Below are 18876 nucleotides of genomic sequence, written 5' to 3'. Positions count from 1 at the left end.
GAGACTTCTTTGGTATTCAAATAAATGTAATGGATGACTATCATATGAAGACTAATCAAAATGCCAATATTAATTGTACATATGCTATACATAAAAATCTTTGCTAGACAAAATAGGTGGCAGAAAGTTGCTGCCCTCTTAAAAAGATAGTAATAAAAGGCAGTATGTGGTAAGTGCCAAATAAGTGGTCCAGTTAAAATTGTCTCCATGTGAGCAACTGGAGAAAATATGCTTAAAATGACTTTATGTGGAAAATTGCATTTTTGGTATCTGGAGGGAAGAAGAGTTCAGTGGAGATTACAGTTAAAGAAGCCTTCAGGCAATTGCAAAATGAACTGGGCCTTTAGTAATGGGTGGAATTCCAGGCAGGGAATAAGGAAGGCAAGGAAACCGAATTTGAAATACTTTAGTCATATGTGAAAATAGTAAACAAATCTAACTAGAGCCAGTAACAACTAGAGTAGTTGGAAAGTTATTATGTTCAGGATTATAGAAGGTCTTGAATATAGAATATTGAGGTTGAAAGAGGACTACATCTAAACTGCTAGAAATAGGAGAAATGCAAATTAAAACAACTCCTAGATTTCACCTCATAACCATTAGATTGACAAAGATGACAAAAGGTGAAAATAGTAAGTGTTGGAAGGGTTTTGAGAAGTCAAGAATGCTAATGTACTTTTGGTGGCTCTGTGAATTAGTATAACAAACAATTTGGAATCATACTAAAAAAATTACTAAGTTGTGATATACCCTATGACCTAATAATATATATACTCACAAGAAGATCAAAGAGAGCAAAAAATTCAATATATACCAAAGAATTCATAGCAGCACTTTTTGTAATAGCAAAGAACTGGAAGGAAATTGATATCCTTGAATTGGGGAATGACTAAAAAAAATTGTGGTGTGTGCATAAAATTGGATATATTGTGCCATAACAAATAATGTAGAAACTTCAGAGAAACTCAACAAGACTTATACAAATTGATGCAGAGCAAAGCAAGTAGAATCGAGAGAACAATTTGTATAATGACCACGGTCATGTAAAAGAAAGCAATATTAAAAGAATTCTGACTTATAAGTGACCTCAGAAGACTGAGAGTGAGACTTACTTCCTTGCTCTTAACAGAAAAGTTATGGATTCTAGGTATGAACTCACACATATCACTCAGAAATTATAGATTCTTTGATTGTCCTAATGTTGGTCTATAGTATGCAGAAGTAAAATTCATTGTTATATGGAGGTAAGTAGAGTTCTTCAAATGCAAATTCTGGCAGGTTCCATCATAATGAAAAGGCTTTGAATATGTGTCTGGGATTGGATCATATCTGTTTCCCTGTTTGTTTTATAAGTAGTTATGTCTAAACTTCCAGCAAAGGGTAAATGATACTTAAAACATATATGAGCAATCTGGTTCCTTGCTATCCTTTAATAAAAAAATAGAATGGGGATTAAAGGTACTTAAAGGTCTGTATTCTGTACTTGAACTATTAAATACCCAAGTTTTCGGCCTTCATTTTGTCCCTAGCTGAATAAAAACTTAGCTTATGTAATTATGGGTTCTATTGAAGAGAGAAGATTAGAACTTATTCTAATGAAAATAGTCAATTTTCTACAATTTAGACAATCAGAATCTTTGCAATAAGTTGTTTTGTTTTTGTTTTTTTTTTTTAATTCTGAAACTACTTAGAGAAATTTGAAACCTCCTTTCTGTAAAAAAGAAGCAGGAAATAGTGCAATGATAACTGAAATCAGAAGATTTTTCTAGTGATTCTAGCTGACTAGCCAAATTAGCTCTCTAGGCTTTTTTTTTTCCCCATCTGTACGATGAAGGTGTAGTGCTACAAGACATTGTGTCTTATTGTACTTAGTCACATTATTTGCAAAACAGCAAATTGTTTTCTGCAACAATTCTTAAAGAAAATAAAATCTACTAATTTGTAGACAAGCTTAGGTCTGTTTTAGAACTTCTCAACAAATCTAGTTATAGAATTAATCTAATCTAGCCATGGGAACATATACATAAATACAATAAAGTATATATAAGTTGAAGCAACTGAAAATTTCTCACGTTATAATTTGACATTGCCTCATTTTTTGTTTTTTTTTATTTTTACTGTGACCACATAGAAGTCATTTAAAAGATACTTTATCAATCTGAATGAGTATTTGTTAGTTTTCATGCAGTTATTTAAATGAATTTTTAATCAGTCAGTGTTGAGACTAAAGCAGGAGGTGATATTAATTGAAGTTGTGTTAAATTGGAGACAGTTTTCATTTCCATTTTTAAAAAGTCAATAAAGTAAAAAAAAAAAAAAATTGTCCTGTGATTTGCCCTGTTGCAAACTACTGAAATACTGAACATGTTGATTGTCACACATTTTCACAGTTATGTATTGGTTTGGTTTTAGTCAATTAAAATTAGTCAAATAAGAGTTAAAATACATTTGACAGAATTGAATTTGGATGGCGTACATTGAATCTGATTGAAATAAATTCTTCAGAAAAGTTTTGTTTAAAACAAATCAAGACCAAAAGCTTAATTATCAAAGCAAAATAAGAGACATAAAGAGCTAAGGGTTTTTAATATATTTTTTCAAATATAGTTCCCATTCACACATTTATCTGCATGTTTAATTTCCATGCATAATAGTCCTAGTTTTTGTTGTCATTTTGTAAAGAGAGATTAACAGATAGTAAGTACAAACAAACTCAAATAAATATTGAATAGAGAGGTGACAAAGAAGAAAAGACCTCTTTAATGTTAACTGTAACTGGGAGGAAGTCTAGACAAATTACATTACCTGGACACTAAATTAATTGAAGGGACATTTACTAACTTTGTCAGAGATAGAGCTAGATGTTTGCTTTTAACCACAGGTGTTATAATAGCTTAGCGACTCCCTAGTTGGCAGTTCACTATTCTGAATTTGTAATGCATTAAAAAAAATGTTCCAACAATAACTGACCATAAATTACAACTTTAAAACAATATATATATTTTAAAGTTGTTGCCTTACATATATAAATAGATTATCGTTTTAAAGTTTTGTAATGGTTTTTGATCTACTTTCCTTTTGGGGGGGTTCATTTAGCACTAAAGGAAAAGAAAGTTGGGGTTGGTAGTCTGTCAATGATAATAGTTTGTTTGATGCAGCAATAATATAGAATCTTTACAAAATATCTGTGTATATTATCTGATTTGCCCCTCAGAAATCCTACAAGATAAATAATATAAAGTGTTCTCTGGAGATAAGGAGATGATTTGGGTTTGTGATTTAATCAGTTTAGGGAATTTGCTGCTCTGGGAACCTCTGATGCAAATATCATTGTCCACATTCTACTGGTAAGGAAACTCAGACTCAGATGTTAAGTATTTACCTTAGGTTATAAAACTGATTGCTAGAAGAGTCAGGTTTTGAACTCAGGGCTTTTGACTCTGTCAGTTCTTTTTTTATTATGCTAGCCTATTCTTGACCATACATCTAAAAGAGTGTTTTTTCACGGATGCCTCAGAGGTAGCTTTCTACAAGAGATCTAAGAATTCCAGAAGAATGGTAGAGTAATCATTTTTATCATTTAATATTTTGTTTCACCACTTTTTTTTTCTTTAAATACTATTAAGATGTCCTTGGGAATGAGTCATTGGTAGTATTGACTTATGTATAGAAACGTTATGAAAAAATTTGAGGCATCTGTCTGTGAACTATATTTAAAATATAATGGTTATAACTGATTTTAAACCAAGAAAATAGACATAAGGTTTTTGATTATTAGGTACTTATTTTATTCTGATGCCTCATTGTGATATATGTTCTAGCTTTGGCAAGGCATAAGTATCCAGCAGGAAAGGATTTTAAAAAAAAAAAATACATTTTCCTTTTTAGGTTACATACATACATTCATTTTTTACATATTTCTGTATGAGTCATGTTGAGAGATAAGATCAGAACAAAAGGGGAATGCCACAAGAAAAGAAAAAGGTGAAAATAGTGATCTGCATCCAGTCTCTATAGTTTTCTTTCTAAATGTGGGTGGCATTTTCCCTCCAAAGTTTATTGGAATTGCCTTAGATCATTGACTTGCTGAGAAGAGCCACATTTATCATATTGAAATCATACAATCTTCTTGTTGCTGTCTATGTTATTTTCCTGGTTCTTTTTGTTTCATTCAGCATCAGTTTATGTAAATCTTGCCAGGCTTTTCTAAAATCATCTTGTTCATCATTTTTCATAGAACATTTTCATAGTAATATTCTATTTCATCTACCATAACTTACTTAGCCATTCCTTAATTGATGAACATATGCTCATTTTCCAATTCAGGAAAGGATTTGAGTACCATCTTCTCTGTGTCCATTATCCAAGGGTCTATGTAACTAAGTTCAGAAGTACTTGTCACTAAATTGGCTTCAAGGTGGTAAACTTTTAATTATAGCCAGTCAGCAAGCATTTGTTACATTACTGCTATGTGCCAGGTACTATAATAAGGACTAGATATCCAAAAAGAGACAGGCCCTGACCTCTGGATGTGAAAATTTAATTCTTTTACCTAGCTTATTGTAGAAATACTTGTTGACTTGAACTAGTACACATCTTTTTAGATATAGAGATGCTGTGGTCTGATAGGAAGAACCCAGTAATAAAATCATGGCTCCTCAAAAAAAGAAAAGAAAATGTAAATATGTGAACATTTCGGTGCATAAATTATCAATAGCAGGGATTGCTTTTTTTTTTTTCTTTGTTTGTAGTTTTTTAATCTCATATATATGGTCTATAGAACCCTTCTCACCCTCTCCCCACCTCCCTTCTCTGAATTCCTATGCCATATTTGATTTTTACAGAGCTTGACCCTGGATTATAAATCATATTTTAACTTGTGTATTTGTTTTTCATCAATCTAGATTGTAATGTCCTCAAAGACAGAAATTAGTTTCTTTCATATCATTTACAGTGTTCGAGAATCTAAGAGATTAAAGGGACCCCAGAGGCTTTTTATCATTTCCAGTTTATCCAACCTATCTATTCCCACTCAAACATCAGTTAGTGAAGATGTATTTATTAAGTGCCTGCTCTATATATGCCATGCACTATACTGGCTACCATGGATACAAAGAATAGAAGATCATTCCTCCCATGAGGACTTAACATTTTGTAGGGGGAAGCACATGTGGTTAGATATATATCTAAGTAGAAACAAAATTAAATCAAGGTGATTTGGGGGAAAGCCACTTAGTGCTGGTGAGTGAAGACCTTAAGGAGATTGTACTTAGGTTTTGATGAAATCTAAGGATGTCGAGGTGGGGAGGCAGTGTATGTTGGGTGTTATTTCTCAATTGTTTCAGTCTTGTCCAACTCTTTATGACCCCATTTTTGTGCTTTTCTTGGCAAAGATACTCAAGGGATTTGCCATTTCCTTTTCTAGCTCATTTTACAAATGGGGAAACTAAAACACATAGGGCTAAGTGACTTGCCCAGGGAATGATTATTGGAGCGTTGTGAGAGAGGGAGCAACATTGTCAGATGTGTACTTTGAGGATATCAGTTTGGCAGCTGGGTAGAAGATAAACTAAAGAAGGAAGAGACAAGAAGCAAGGAAGCCAGTTAGAAAACCTTTACAGTGGTTTGGGTCAGTAGTGTAAGGCTCAAATAGAGACAAATAGTTCTTTATTTACTTTGTTAAATATTTCCCAATTGCATTTTAATCTAGTTCTGGTTTAAACTTGAGCCTGTGAGCTACTTGTTTGACATTGCTGATCTAGGTAACAAGATTCTGAACTAGGTTGATGACTGGGATTCAAAAGAGAGATTGAGTTAGAAGTGTTCTGGAGATGGGAAACACTGGATATGGAGGTGAGAGGAGAACAGATTCTAAGGATGGTGCTGCTCCTGACAGAAACAGGTAATCAGGAAGAGTAATGGTTTCAGGTGAGAGGATGGGTTCTATTTTAGATTAGAGGAGCTCCCTTTGGAAATACTAATCAGGCAGCTAGTGTTACCAGTCTGAAACTGGGGAGAGGTTCTAGGATCCAGGCGCTGAGAAAGGACAACTCAGCCTAACAATGTAGCTCATTTTGCTTTGAGTAGCTCCAGTTGTTCAGAAGTTTTTCCTTATCTCAAACTTAATGCTGACTTTTTGTCACTATTATTGTTCCTAGTTCTGTCTTCCAGAATGAGCAGTACAAGTCCTTTCTACAGCATAACTTTTTAAGTATTTGAAAATGGTTATGTTGTTCCCTGTAAGTCTCCCTTTTCAGGACTGAACATCTCTAGTTCCTTTATCTAATCCCAATTGAATATTTTCCAGTCCACTTGTCATATCAATAACCTTTCTCTGGATATGTTGCAATTTGTCTCATCTACCTTAAAATGTAGTGCTTAGAAATTAACAGTACTTTAAATGAGCCTGTATTAGTATAATGTTGGGTATATTGTATGTGATTCATAGATATTTGCAGAATTCTTGTAAATAAATTATGTGGCATTAATTAAATGTCTTATGACAATTAAATGTGACTTATGAAGGACATTATTCATTTTATTAGCTAAGAATCTTTATGATAGAATTAATAGTAGGTAGAGGGCTCTAGTGTGTGAATATCATTAGATAAAGCAGGAATAAGTGACAAATACCCTCATTTTGTATATCTCTAAAGAACAAGAAGCATTCTGTTCTGAAAGAATGTCAGGCTGTGTGCAGTTGAATGGAAAGTTACCCCCTCCTGGTTAGTGTTTCTCCCCTCTGGCTGAAGAGGCCTTGCTTCCCAATCAGACAAGGCAAATGATCAATGCAGGAGGGAGTATCCAGTAGTAGAGATTGAGAATGATTGCCCATTCCTGACCAAAAGGAAGTCAATCTGAAATTCTCTATGTGCTCTTGTGTTTCTCTGTGTTTTGCTCTCCCTTTCCACTTTCTTTCCTTACATTATAGATTAAAAGACAAAAGAAAAGCTATTTCTAATCTAAATCCATATCCAGGAAATGTAAAATTTCTTGACTGAGATCTAAAAAGGAGAGGCAGTAGCTATATATCTGTCCTCTCCACTTCATAAACAAAGGGAAGAAGCCAAATAGAATCTAAATACCTGACAATTAAGAAGTGCCTCTGTATGTGTGTGTTTTGTGTACACATAACTAGGAAAATAACAATTCTAAATTAGGGAAGAAGTATAAAAAATGCCATTTATCCTTTTCATTTGTATATCACGAAACATTAGTTGTGGGTTTTTTTATGTAATTAATTTGTCTTGTATAAATGTTGGCTTTTGACAGTATTTTATATTTTAAGTAATCCAGTTACTTAAGTAGAACTGGAATATTTAGCAAACTTGTTTAAAATATTCCTATATATTTTCACTTTGTTTTAGGACACTTTTTTCCTTAAAGTATCTCTCTGTCTCTGTCTCTCCTCCATATCTATATCTATATCTATATCTATATATATATCTATCTATCTATATATATATATAAAGTCTTAAATATGCAATATTTAATATTAGAACTATTGAGAGGGAAGGAAGTAAAAAATTTGAATGTGAAGAATGAGTCATAGTATGGAAGTGAAGGTGGTGCTTCTTTTAAACCATTTTAATTTAAATGCAAAATTAATTTAAGTCTTGAAATCACTGTGGTCAGTGTCATATCTCCAGCATGAATCTAAGGAATAATCTAGTTAGTTTTAGACAAATGGGAAAGATGAGGCAACTCAATATTTTCTGCAGTGCTCCTTCTACTAAATAACCTACTAAAGTTATTTTTTAAGAAACAAAATGTAGGTATGATGATGTGTGTTTAAATTTTTTTTTAATTATTAAATAAATACAAATTGCTTCTTTAGTGAAAGTGAATATTTTTGATGAATTTCAAATTTATTAAGTTTGGTATAAGACAAATGTCTCATCATAATAAATGTTACTTCAAAAAGTTAGAGATTTGTGAAGGAGATAGGACAGCCACCACAAGGGTCTTTATTTTTCAGTCTGTCTTTCTCCCAGATCTCTTAGCTCTTACATACTCTAAGTACATCATCATAGGTGTCAATCTTGTAGAATAGATATCAACTTGTAGAACCATACTAAATGATAAGTACATGTAGACTAGAGAATCATTATCTTAATTCCACTTAGTTAACACCTTGTTGTAAGATTAAATCAATCTCATTATATACTTCAACAACGATACTGTATGAGGATGTATTCTGATGGAAGTGGATTTCTTTGACAAAGAGAAGAACTAACTCAGTTTCATTGATCAATGATGGACAGAAGCAGCTACACCTAAAGAAAGAACACTGAGAAATTGAGTGTAAACTGTTTGCATTTTGGTTTTTCTTCCTGGATTATTTTTACCTTCTGAATCCAGTTCTTCCTGTGCAATAAGAAAACTGTTCAGTTCTGCACACATATTGTATCTAGGATATACTGTGACATATTTAATATGTATAGATGTTTGCCATCTGGGGGAGAGGGTGGAGGGAGGGAGGGGAAAAGTCGGAACAGAAGTGAGTGCAAGGGATAATGTTGTAAAAAATTACCCAGGCGGGGGCTCTGTTAATAAAAAGTTATAATTTTTAAAAATAAAATAAAAAGTAAAATAAAATATGGAAAAAAAGATTAAATCAATCATACTGAACTAGAGAACTATTAAATCACCATGTTAAACTAGATAACCATTGTTATCAGTTCCACTGAGTTAATACCTTGTTTCAAGTATATTTCCCCAGAGTTCTACCCTTTACAGATTTGTGATTAAAAAGATTTTTACATTTTCTCTCCAGGGTTGGTTGATATGTGAGGAGCCAACATGTCAGGCTAGAACTCGTCGACTTCCCCTTCAGTTCTCCCGAAGTGGACCTCTCTGTCAGACATGCATGAAAGCTACCCTCAAACAAGAGGTAGGTTTATAAATTACCAGATTGCATGTAGGTAGACAGTATGATTTTATGTATCATGTGAGATGATTATATAAATTCTACCGTGTCTTTTGTTAGCTCATCTGTTACAACAGAGAATTGTAGAAAAAGGGTATATGTTTGCTTTTACTTTTAGGTTATTGCTTCAGTTACCATTAGAGCAATTGCTGACATTTCTGTCCCCCTCACATAACCACTACTTGAGATCAAGCCTTACCACCTCTAACCAGGCTATTGCTGTAAGCTCCTTGTAGATCATCCTACCTCTGACTTCTCCTTCCTTCAGTCTATCCTTTACAAACCCATTAAAGTAATATTCCTGAAGACAAAGATAACTATATAATTCCCTTACTTAAGAAACACTAGTAACTGTCCTTTGCCTTAAATAAAGTAAAAACTTCTGTTGGTTTTCAAAGTCTTTCAGAATCTAATTTCAGCCTACCTTCCAAGCTTATATCACATATTTCCTTTAATGCACTCCCAACTGATTCACTAATCTCACTTACTTACTTGTTCTACCTTATATATGAGATTCTTTCTTTTCCTGCTGTGTTACTAGAAGTCTAGAAGTCACTTTCTCCCATAAAGTCAATCTCTCAATGCCCTCAGAGCCTTGATCAAGTCTTATGCTGATCCTGTTCTGATTCTCTACTCCCACTCTCAGCTACTAATCTACCTAGAAAATTATTTTTTGTATGTTTTATAATGAATTTCATAAGCACATATTGGTTCCTTCTCCCAACCCCCCACAAAACAAAACAAAAAAAACCAACAATATACCAATGTAAGTTCTTGAAGGGCAGTGATGGTCTTTGTATTTGCAGTACCTAGTATATATATAGTACCTGGCAGTTATTAAGGCGTTAAATAGTTATTGAATTGAATTATTATCATTATCATGCAAACTATGTGTCTTCTTGAACGGTGGGAAGAAAACTAATTTAAATTTGATTTAGTAGTAACAGTCTAATACTGAGCAGAAATGTTTTAGAGAATACTTAGATTTACCTAAAAGTACTTCCATTTTATTAAAAATCATGAATTTTAGCTAATATTTGAAAGAGGAACTGAAATCAAGATCATATGTTCATTAAATTCTTCCATGTATATGTTGGTATTTTGTAGTAGCCTCTCCACAGGATAAATTAGAGATGGAAGGGACCTTAGGAAAGATCAAATGCAGTCTCTTCATTTTTACATATGAGACAACTGAGGCCCAGGAACTTGAAATAATGTGCCCAGTCATATAGTGTCTGAAGCAGACTCTAATTCCAGGTCCAGTGCTCTGTCCACTCTGCTTCTTAACTGCTCTGTCCAGATTGATGATGGGCCATTGCCCATTATCTGCTGTTCATATTGGCAGAAAAAGTGTGCTGTCTCTAATGGACATTGACATATTTTATAAGCAACTCTGTGTGGTGGGAGGCATAAGTAAAATTCTTTCACTGGTCTCAACCCCCACATTTAACTGCCCAATTATGTTCCTTTTAGAACACAGACCTCTCAGCCAGATCTATGTCCAGCACCTAGGAATAAATAAAATGAATGAAAATCTTAATCTGACCCATCCCTTGAAGCATTCTAACATGCCAAGTATGCAACTTAAATTTGGCCTCCTTAGAAAATTTGTCTCTATATCTGTCAAGATGTCCCCTGTTACTGGATTAATTGCTGCTATGGTCCAGCTATTTATACTTTTCTCATAATGGGCCAGAGCCATCATTGAATCAGTCAAGATGGCATTCCTCAAGAGCTAAATTCCTCATAGTCATTGGACAGATGTTGGGACCAAGACTGGTCTTTGGAACTTTCAGCAAAATTATAATTTATTCAGGAATAAAACTTGAATATAGCACTTGAATGTAAACCTCCTATGTCTTGCCCAATTTGTTAAAGGAAACATCTTGCATCATTAAATTCATAATTCTGGGGGAAGTTAATGCTGTGATCCTACCACATCTGTTCAGTAGCATCTAGGGCCCAATAAAGAGAAACCTGTGTTTTTCAAAAGTGATGTAGCAAATGTCCATTTTGGGGAGCTTAAGACTCCAGAGATCTAATATGATCCTTTTTTGGTTCTTAACCAAGATTCACTCAGCCTGGGCCTTGTGGATAGAGACTTCCAAAAATGTAGGTTCCACAGGATCCTAAGGACCCAATGGAAATGACCACTTGATAACCCACTTTAAATCTTCAGGGGCTCTTTAGCTTATTTTAGACTCCATTTGAAAAAAGCAGACTTTGAAGTGACTAGAAATGGAGCTCAACAAAATACCCATTTGGGGAACCTGGATCCTCCAGAACCTGAGCAATCAAATCAGATAAATTTCTGAGTGCTGCAAGTATCATTAGCTTATTTTAAAATAAACAATATTTTCTCTATCCAATGTATCCCCGAAAATCTCACTGAACATGCTGGATCTTAAATTTTCTTAGGGTTGATCCCTATTCCTTATCTCGTATTTGAGCTACCATCCAATATAAGGCTTCTGCAGTTGTGGACATTCAACCCAATAAATATATCGTCTTTGTTACAGGTAGACATCTAAGTCTTCAGGAAGTGAGGCCTGTTTTATAGCTCTACTCTTTAAACCATGGCAACATGAAGGGGAATTCAAGTATCCCAGGAGAAGGATAGTGAAAATATCCTTAATTCAGTTTCTTAATTTTTTAAAGCAAATTGCTTCTACACATTGTACACTACAGTAATGGGGATGGAGGGGGGAGGGACTGTGGTAAAATCAGTAACCACTCCCACAAGCCCTGGGGTGTTTGATTCACCACCAGGTTAGGACTGATTGTAGAAGTTAAGATAGCTTTATTCATATACAGTCAGTCTAATGTATGTGACATAGTTACCCACTTTCTTCTTTAGCATCACAGGGTTATCATGAAGTGAATTTGTGAATAGTTCTCCAACCTGGGATATGATATCAGTTATACAAGATGATTCAACCATCTTCAGGGGTTGCCATTTATCCCTACAGACAAAAGCCAGCATAGAAGGCTACAATAAATAGACATCTAAATCCTAACTCCTGAGAAATCTTTGTATCCATGTTCACAATACCTAACTTTCCTGTTTAGCCACCACAAGTGAAATCTAAATTAAAGATCTCTCCACTTCCAATTGAACAAGAATTTTTCCCTCAAACCTCTAATGGAAACTAGAGTATTGAACTGTGGAGAGTTCCCTAGTATAGTAGCTTCCTGACTCCTATCTAGCAGTTCCTTATATATTTGATGACCTTCATTTTTCTAAACCAAAGTCCAATTCAAACATGTGACCTCAGTCTTTCAAATAAGTCAGCCAGTGTTGTTAAAGAATATTAGCCTTTCTTATTTAAAAAAAGACCTATCCCAATATTTCTTCACATCTGTGTACAAAAACAGGTTGTTTGCAAAATTATCATGTAAGATGCAGATATCATATAAGAGGTAAGATATCTACATTTTGGGTCAGATAGAACCACCTTTGCTGGCTCCAGGCTAGGTATCTTGATAACAATCTTACTTATATCCACAAGGGATAACCATTGAATGCCTTATCCACTCCCATGTTTTAAGAGTCTGAACCAAAGCTTCCTAAAGGAGAGAGGATTTTCGCCTGTGATAATATGTATGGTACCTCTTCTTCCAGTTTGGATGATCAGGATTGCCTCAATCTCTCCATCAGAATTTCCAATTCTTGGTTAAATTAAAATGAAATACTATCCTCTTCTACCTCTGTATTCATTTCAGCTCTTGGTAATACTAGGTCAGAAAGGCAGTGTTTTGACCTGTATTATGATAGAAGTTCTGCTAAAGCCTCTGACTCAATATCTAGTATGGCAAAGTGTCTAACACTCATTCCCACTCATTGAAAAGGGTTGGCTCAATAAATAGTTAGTCCTAGCAGCTTTTTTTTATAACCTAAAAAAATGTTTTTGTGATAGATGTGTGTTTATGACTTACTAGCTATGATAGCAAATTGATTTGTATCCTGTAATTACTGATCCATAGGCATTGCATCAAAAATTAGAGCAGTAAAGTATATGATTCCTCAGCCCAGAGAAGTTACTGTAAGAATAAATAGTGTTTACACTTTCATCCATAATTCTCAAAGATAAATAGGTAACTTGAGTACCTCTTACAAAGACAACCAGCTTTGTGGGTTAAACCCCTTTCCTGATGAGAATAGGAAAATAAAGAGCTCCCACAAGCAACAGCACAGTACCTGACAACAGCCTCGGGGTAGATAAGCATCATTGCAGTAAGATTTAACATATTCTCTCTTTCTCAGCTACATGTTCATTTCCTTGTTCCTCGAAGTGCAGGGCCACAACGGAACCTCTTATTTCCCTAAAAACCTTTCTTTTTGCCAGGGAAGAACAGGGAGTTGATGTGCTATCTCACATGTTGTGACAGAGAAGCAGACACTTAAGTGTCCACTGATCATGTGTCCTGTAGTTGTTATCTTTAAACTACATACAAGTCTGAAAGAGAGGTATAAGTTTTCAGGAAAGAAAGGTTATATTTTTCTGGGATTATAGAAAGATTCATAAAGCAGATGACATTTGAGATGGACCTTGACAATGGTTGAGATTCTAATAGATGGAATTTGCCCACAAGGGTATTCTAAGTAGAGAAATGACACAAAATGAATAGTATAGACTTCTTCAAGAACTTTCTCCTTTGATAGTAGATATATCCTTACCTGGCAAAGTACTATACCCACTCTCCTAACACCTATTTTCACATGGTTGGAGTGGGGATGGGGAATAAAAAGCACTTGTTAAATGCTGACTGTGATTTAGGTACTATGCTTAATGCTTCAAAAACATTTCATTTGCTCCTCTCAACATTCCTGTGAGGTGTGCTGTTACTATTATCTTTTACAATTCAGGAAACTGAGAGAGGCAAAGGTTAACTAATTTGTCCAGGGTCATACATCAGGTAAAATGTCTTAGGTTGCATTTGAAAGGAGGTCTAGTTCCCGTATCCTATCCATGGTGCCACCAAGCTAGGTCTAAACATCCTGTCTCAATAGGTGACTTATTTCTATATCTAGTTGATTATATTCTAATGCTTTTCAATGTGAAAAGGAATATTCATTTACTGAGACAGCTAGAGTCTCAGTTGTAGAGGCAGGTTGTAGAGGCAGGAGCACCTGAGTTTAAACCCTACCTCTGAGGCAGATCTCTTCACTTCTTTCTGCCTTGGTGTCTTTATCTAGTAAGTGAGAAGACTGAGATCTCTTTTAGCTCTATATACACACACAATTGTTTAAGTCAGAATGGTTATAATTAAAATATTGTGCATATATATGGGCATTTCCAAAGTTTCAGTTTGAGCAGTGGCAGCATTGTTGAAATAAATGTAGTCTCCCCAAATTATCCCCATGAGGAGTAATGGCAGTTAGGATATATGATGATCATGTACTCGCATACACATGTGCTTGTGTGTAGACCCTCCTCGTGGTAGAAATGTATAGGAACTTAATAAAATAGTAATAGTTTGTGGTTTAGCGCAGTGCTTGACATATAGTAGGTGCTTAATAAATATTTGTTCATCACTTGAATGACAATTATGACATTTAACAAAAAACTACCTTATATGTATATAGTGATTTTATGGGACTCTAAAACCATTATTTGTGGGGCCTTCCAATAGCCTCATGTAGTTGATAGAGAAGATAGTTGTAATTCTTTTTTTTTTTTTTAAAGAGTTATAATTAATTGACTAACAAAGTCATAAAATTTATAAGTAATGAAGTAAATTCAGAATTTACAATTCTTAGTCAGTTTAGTATTTTTCCTACTATTCCAAGCTGTCACATCCCATACTTTATGTAAAATTTGTGTATATTATATTCTCAGTTTGGGTAAAATGCTGACTTAGTTTTTCCATTATCCTATTGTGTTGACCTTAGTAAAATCATTAAAGATGTATTGGATTGAACTCGAATTTTTTGGCCAATTAATATGATCAGTTGTACAATGTTGTAATTGCGTGTCACCCTAATTTCAGTGTATAAAGAAGCACCCTTTTTCAAAATCCTCACCACTCCTTGCCTGGATTATTGCAGTACCTTTCTAATTGGTCTCCTTTCCTCAAAACTCTCTTCTCCCCAATCTGTCTGTCACAGAGCTGCCAAACCGATTTTCTTAATGTTCAAATCTGATTATGTCACTGCTCTACCCAAAAAGCTTAGAATCACTTCCCATTTTTATTTTTGGCATACAAACTCCTGTTTGAAATTTAAAGCTCTTCAGAGTATGAAACCTAACTTTCCTGCTGATTACACTTTACTCCATAGCACACATTATGGTCACACTGTGCTATATTTGAATTATCACACTATGCTATATTGAATTGACCTGTTTCTTGTCATTCCCAATACACTTTTGTACAAGCTGTCTTCCATGTCTAGAATGTACACTCTTTTTCTTCATTTTATCATCACCTCTTTTTAATCCCTTAAAAATTTATCTTGAGTATACCTTCTTTAAAGAGGCCTTTTCTGATGTTCTTAGTTTCCTGCCCCATCCTGTGTATTTATTTTGTATTTATACTAAATTTACTTCTCTATGAATTTTAGGTATATCTCTATTTGAATATGACAACCTCTTTGAAGGCAAGGGCTGCATGCTTTATTTTCATAATGCACACAATTTTATTTTTTATTTTACAATTGTTTATGCTTTGAATTCTTAGGGAATTGGTTTGAGATCCTTGCCATTGTATCTAATCAAGTGTGCTTCACTGAGTAGACCGGGCTTAATGCTTCAGTGGAACCCAAGTGCTTTTTTCCCTTGTTTTCCCTTTTCTTCTAATAATTTTTGTGCACATGCTTTAAAAAGCTCTCTCTCCTCATAAGAGTTTTTAATATGCTCAATATGCATATTAATTTTGGTTAGAATCTTGCCCCAACCTTTGTATTTACAGCAATTCCCATGTTAAACAATGTAGACTCTCTTGCTTCTGCCATGATAGTGTTTATTGTACTGTTCATTTCCATAACATCACTTTTCTTAAGCATTTACATATCTATATCCAAAGAGGCAACTTCATGTTTTCTAAAAAACCCTAGAAACATATCACATGTCCCCCATCCTTTTTCCTTTTATCTCTTTTCCTTTTTTGAGTTATTTTTGCAAATATCTGGAAAGGGGTAACTTGGCAAAAAAATTCCTTGATTCATTTATGTGCCTGACTCATGATATACACTTAACAAATGCTTGTTGATTGATTGATATGTTATATGTAGTAACTTCAAAAATTTAACTGAGATGTATTCATATTTGCAAATAAACAGAAATATTTCTACCACTCATGTTAGAAAAAGGTCTAACCTATACAATAGCATGGAAGAGCCTTGTTGTATCTGGTGTTTAATATTTTTACCATTTATATTGTGAGATTTGCAATTTTGACCCATGATAGATTCAAATAAAAGGAATATTGAACATTAAGATTCAAGAGTAGGTTTTTCCCATCACAATGAGCCTCAGGATCTCTTGAGTTTAAGTGTCCTAAAAAATATTAGAGACAATACAGTCTTACTTATACCTTAACAGAATACTCCTACAATATTATTAGGTAGTCCCTCATTTTTGGATCTCTGTTGTTTAGAAGTTTTTCATTATATAATTATAAAATCTCCCTTTGTAGTTTCTTATTCTACTTATGTGGCCAAACAGAATCAAACTAAATAGTCTTCTTCATGACAACTCTTTAATTTCCTTAAAGTATCTGTCATCAATTCTACTGCTACAACATTTTTTAAATTTACCTCCTCTAATAGCCATCACCCTTGTCCTGTGTAGGGCAATTTATTTTTTTTTGAATCTAAGAATAGGATTTCACAATTATTCCTGTTAATTTTTTTCCCATTAGATTTAGTCCATCACTTTAGACTGTCAGGATCTTCTTCAATCCAGTTATCTCATCCAACATCTGTCTTTCTCAGCTTTTATGTCATTTGCAAACTTGACAAGCCACCTAGCTATACTTTCATTCAAGTCAGTGGTAAAAATACCACAATAGCACAAAGCCAAAGACAGATCTAAGAATGTCCATCTAGAATCAAGTAAGAACCTGACCAGCAAATCATTACTTTTTTTTTTTTTTCTGGTTATTGAGCCAGTTTCCGATTCATAACTCTCCATCCTTATTTTTTCCATTTACTTCTTTGTCAAGAACATGACTTTTTTTTACCCTGATTATTTTCTTCCTTCCCACCATGGTGGGATTTTGTTATATTCTAATTGGTGAGTATAGATACATTACTAAATTCTAGCTATAGAATGTAGTGATTAGCTATTGTCACCATAACTCATGTGCTAATCCTTTTGTCTTTGAACCATTACAGAATTTTTTGTTAACATTGTCTATATGGTGCCATTAAGGATGGTATTTTAAATTTCAAATTGAATATATTTCTAAAATTTAGTGTTTCAAATTTTTAAAAAATCTTTGTAATATTTGTTTTACTCCCATCTGAAAGAGGTACTTCAGTGTTCTTGGGATTTATTAAAGAGAATATCATTTCTCAATAGTTAATATTAGTTCCTGTTCTTAGAACCCACAAGTTCTAAGAATTTGTAATTATCCTTTTAATGTCATTGTCAAGATTATACTATTTTACTTTATTCATATTTACCAAGTGGTCATTTTTATAATTTTTAATTACATAAGAGGTTTTCTTTTTCTGCCAATGTATTGTGACATTTTAGCCTCGTGCAAAGATTTCATTCCAGAGGTTCTTGATAAATCCAAGGAATGATGCAGTACTGGTTAAGAAATACTTGGTGACATATTCTTAGTATAGTGTCTCTCAATTCAATAAAAGTTAAAATTTCACTAGTTGCTGCAGCCATACAATTAATGGACATAATACTTAAAATTTGAAGTGGGCCAAATGGGAACTAAGTAACTGACTTCATGAAAATTAGGTAGTGAAATTGATAGAAAGATTACTACATTTGGCTTCCTTTTTCTCTTCACAAATCCCCACAAAGAAAGATCATAGAATCATGATTGGATGAGAGGAGCAGTGATTAGATTTGGGGAACACTGTTTAGTATAGTCTGTGCCACTTCTGTTGGAGCAGAAAATAAAAAGAGAAAAATAAAAAGAGAAAAAATAATTGGGAGAAGAGTGTAACTGGTGTTCAAAGAAGAGATAATGACATATGAAATGTTATGGAAATAAAATAAATTAAGTATACAACATGATGTATTTCCAAATGAGTTGTGAAAAAAATGTGTTGACCCAAGTGTTGCAAAATAAATAGATAATATGAACCAAATGAATCTTAAAGCCTATGATGTTTTAATTTGGAATGGTGAAGGAGTAAAGCCCTTGTAGAATTGAGTTGAGGGAATGAAATAATAAGTAGAGATAATTAATTTTTTAAGATTTAGTTTTTTCTTTCAAAGATTCTTCTTAAATCTGTCTTCTCGATATCTATCTATCATTAAGAAAAATTTTGCAAATTCCCATAAAAAAATAACACTACTATTCTTTACTGTATGTGATATTGATCCAAGGAGATAATAATCAGACTGTTGATCTTTAATACTAGTAACAGGCATTGAGGAATTTGGTGATATGAAATTGACCTTAACCATCATGTCCACCAAGAATAATTCCCATCCCTTATTGTCCTCTTAAAGAAATTTGCTTTTTAACAGTACAGTAATAATTGCATATATTTTCTGGATCATGGTTGCCACTTTCCCACCACTAAATTGAGGTTATCGAGGTTAAATAATTTCCATAACTCAGAATCCAGACAAGATCCCAACCCCGTTGCATAGTCCTAAATATACATTTGTTTTCAACTTTGCTATTTGTGATAAAAGACAGGCTTTTAACATTCCCTGTTGGCCCTATAAAACTGTGAAGATTTTAAGGTTGTTGATAAAATCTTTCTTAAATAAGTTTTTTTTTTTAAATGAAGAAAGAAAATGATTTGTTAT

General features: G+C 33.7%; 1 protein-coding gene across 2 annotated transcripts in view; it reads left to right on the top strand.

Moving 5' to 3' along the window:
- Window positions 1–18876, top strand: part of POLA1 (DNA polymerase alpha 1, catalytic subunit) — a 343224-nt gene that overhangs the window by 196912 nt on the left and 127436 nt on the right. For both annotated transcript variants that reach the window (XM_051985075.1, XM_051985076.1), the window contains exon 35: window positions 8777–8893. In XM_051985075.1, the coding sequence (XP_051841035.1) occupies window positions 8777–8893 (117 nt within the window). The remainder of the gene's footprint in view (window positions 1–8776; window positions 8894–18876) is intronic.

Source organism: Antechinus flavipes, chromosome 3, assembly GCF_016432865.1.
Source record: "Antechinus flavipes isolate AdamAnt ecotype Samford, QLD, Australia chromosome 3, AdamAnt_v2, whole genome shotgun sequence".
Taxonomy (NCBI): domain Eukaryota; kingdom Metazoa; phylum Chordata; class Mammalia; order Dasyuromorphia; family Dasyuridae; genus Antechinus; species Antechinus flavipes.
Note: the sequence above shows the minus strand (reverse complement) of the source record. Positions and strands in the feature narration are given on the sequence as shown.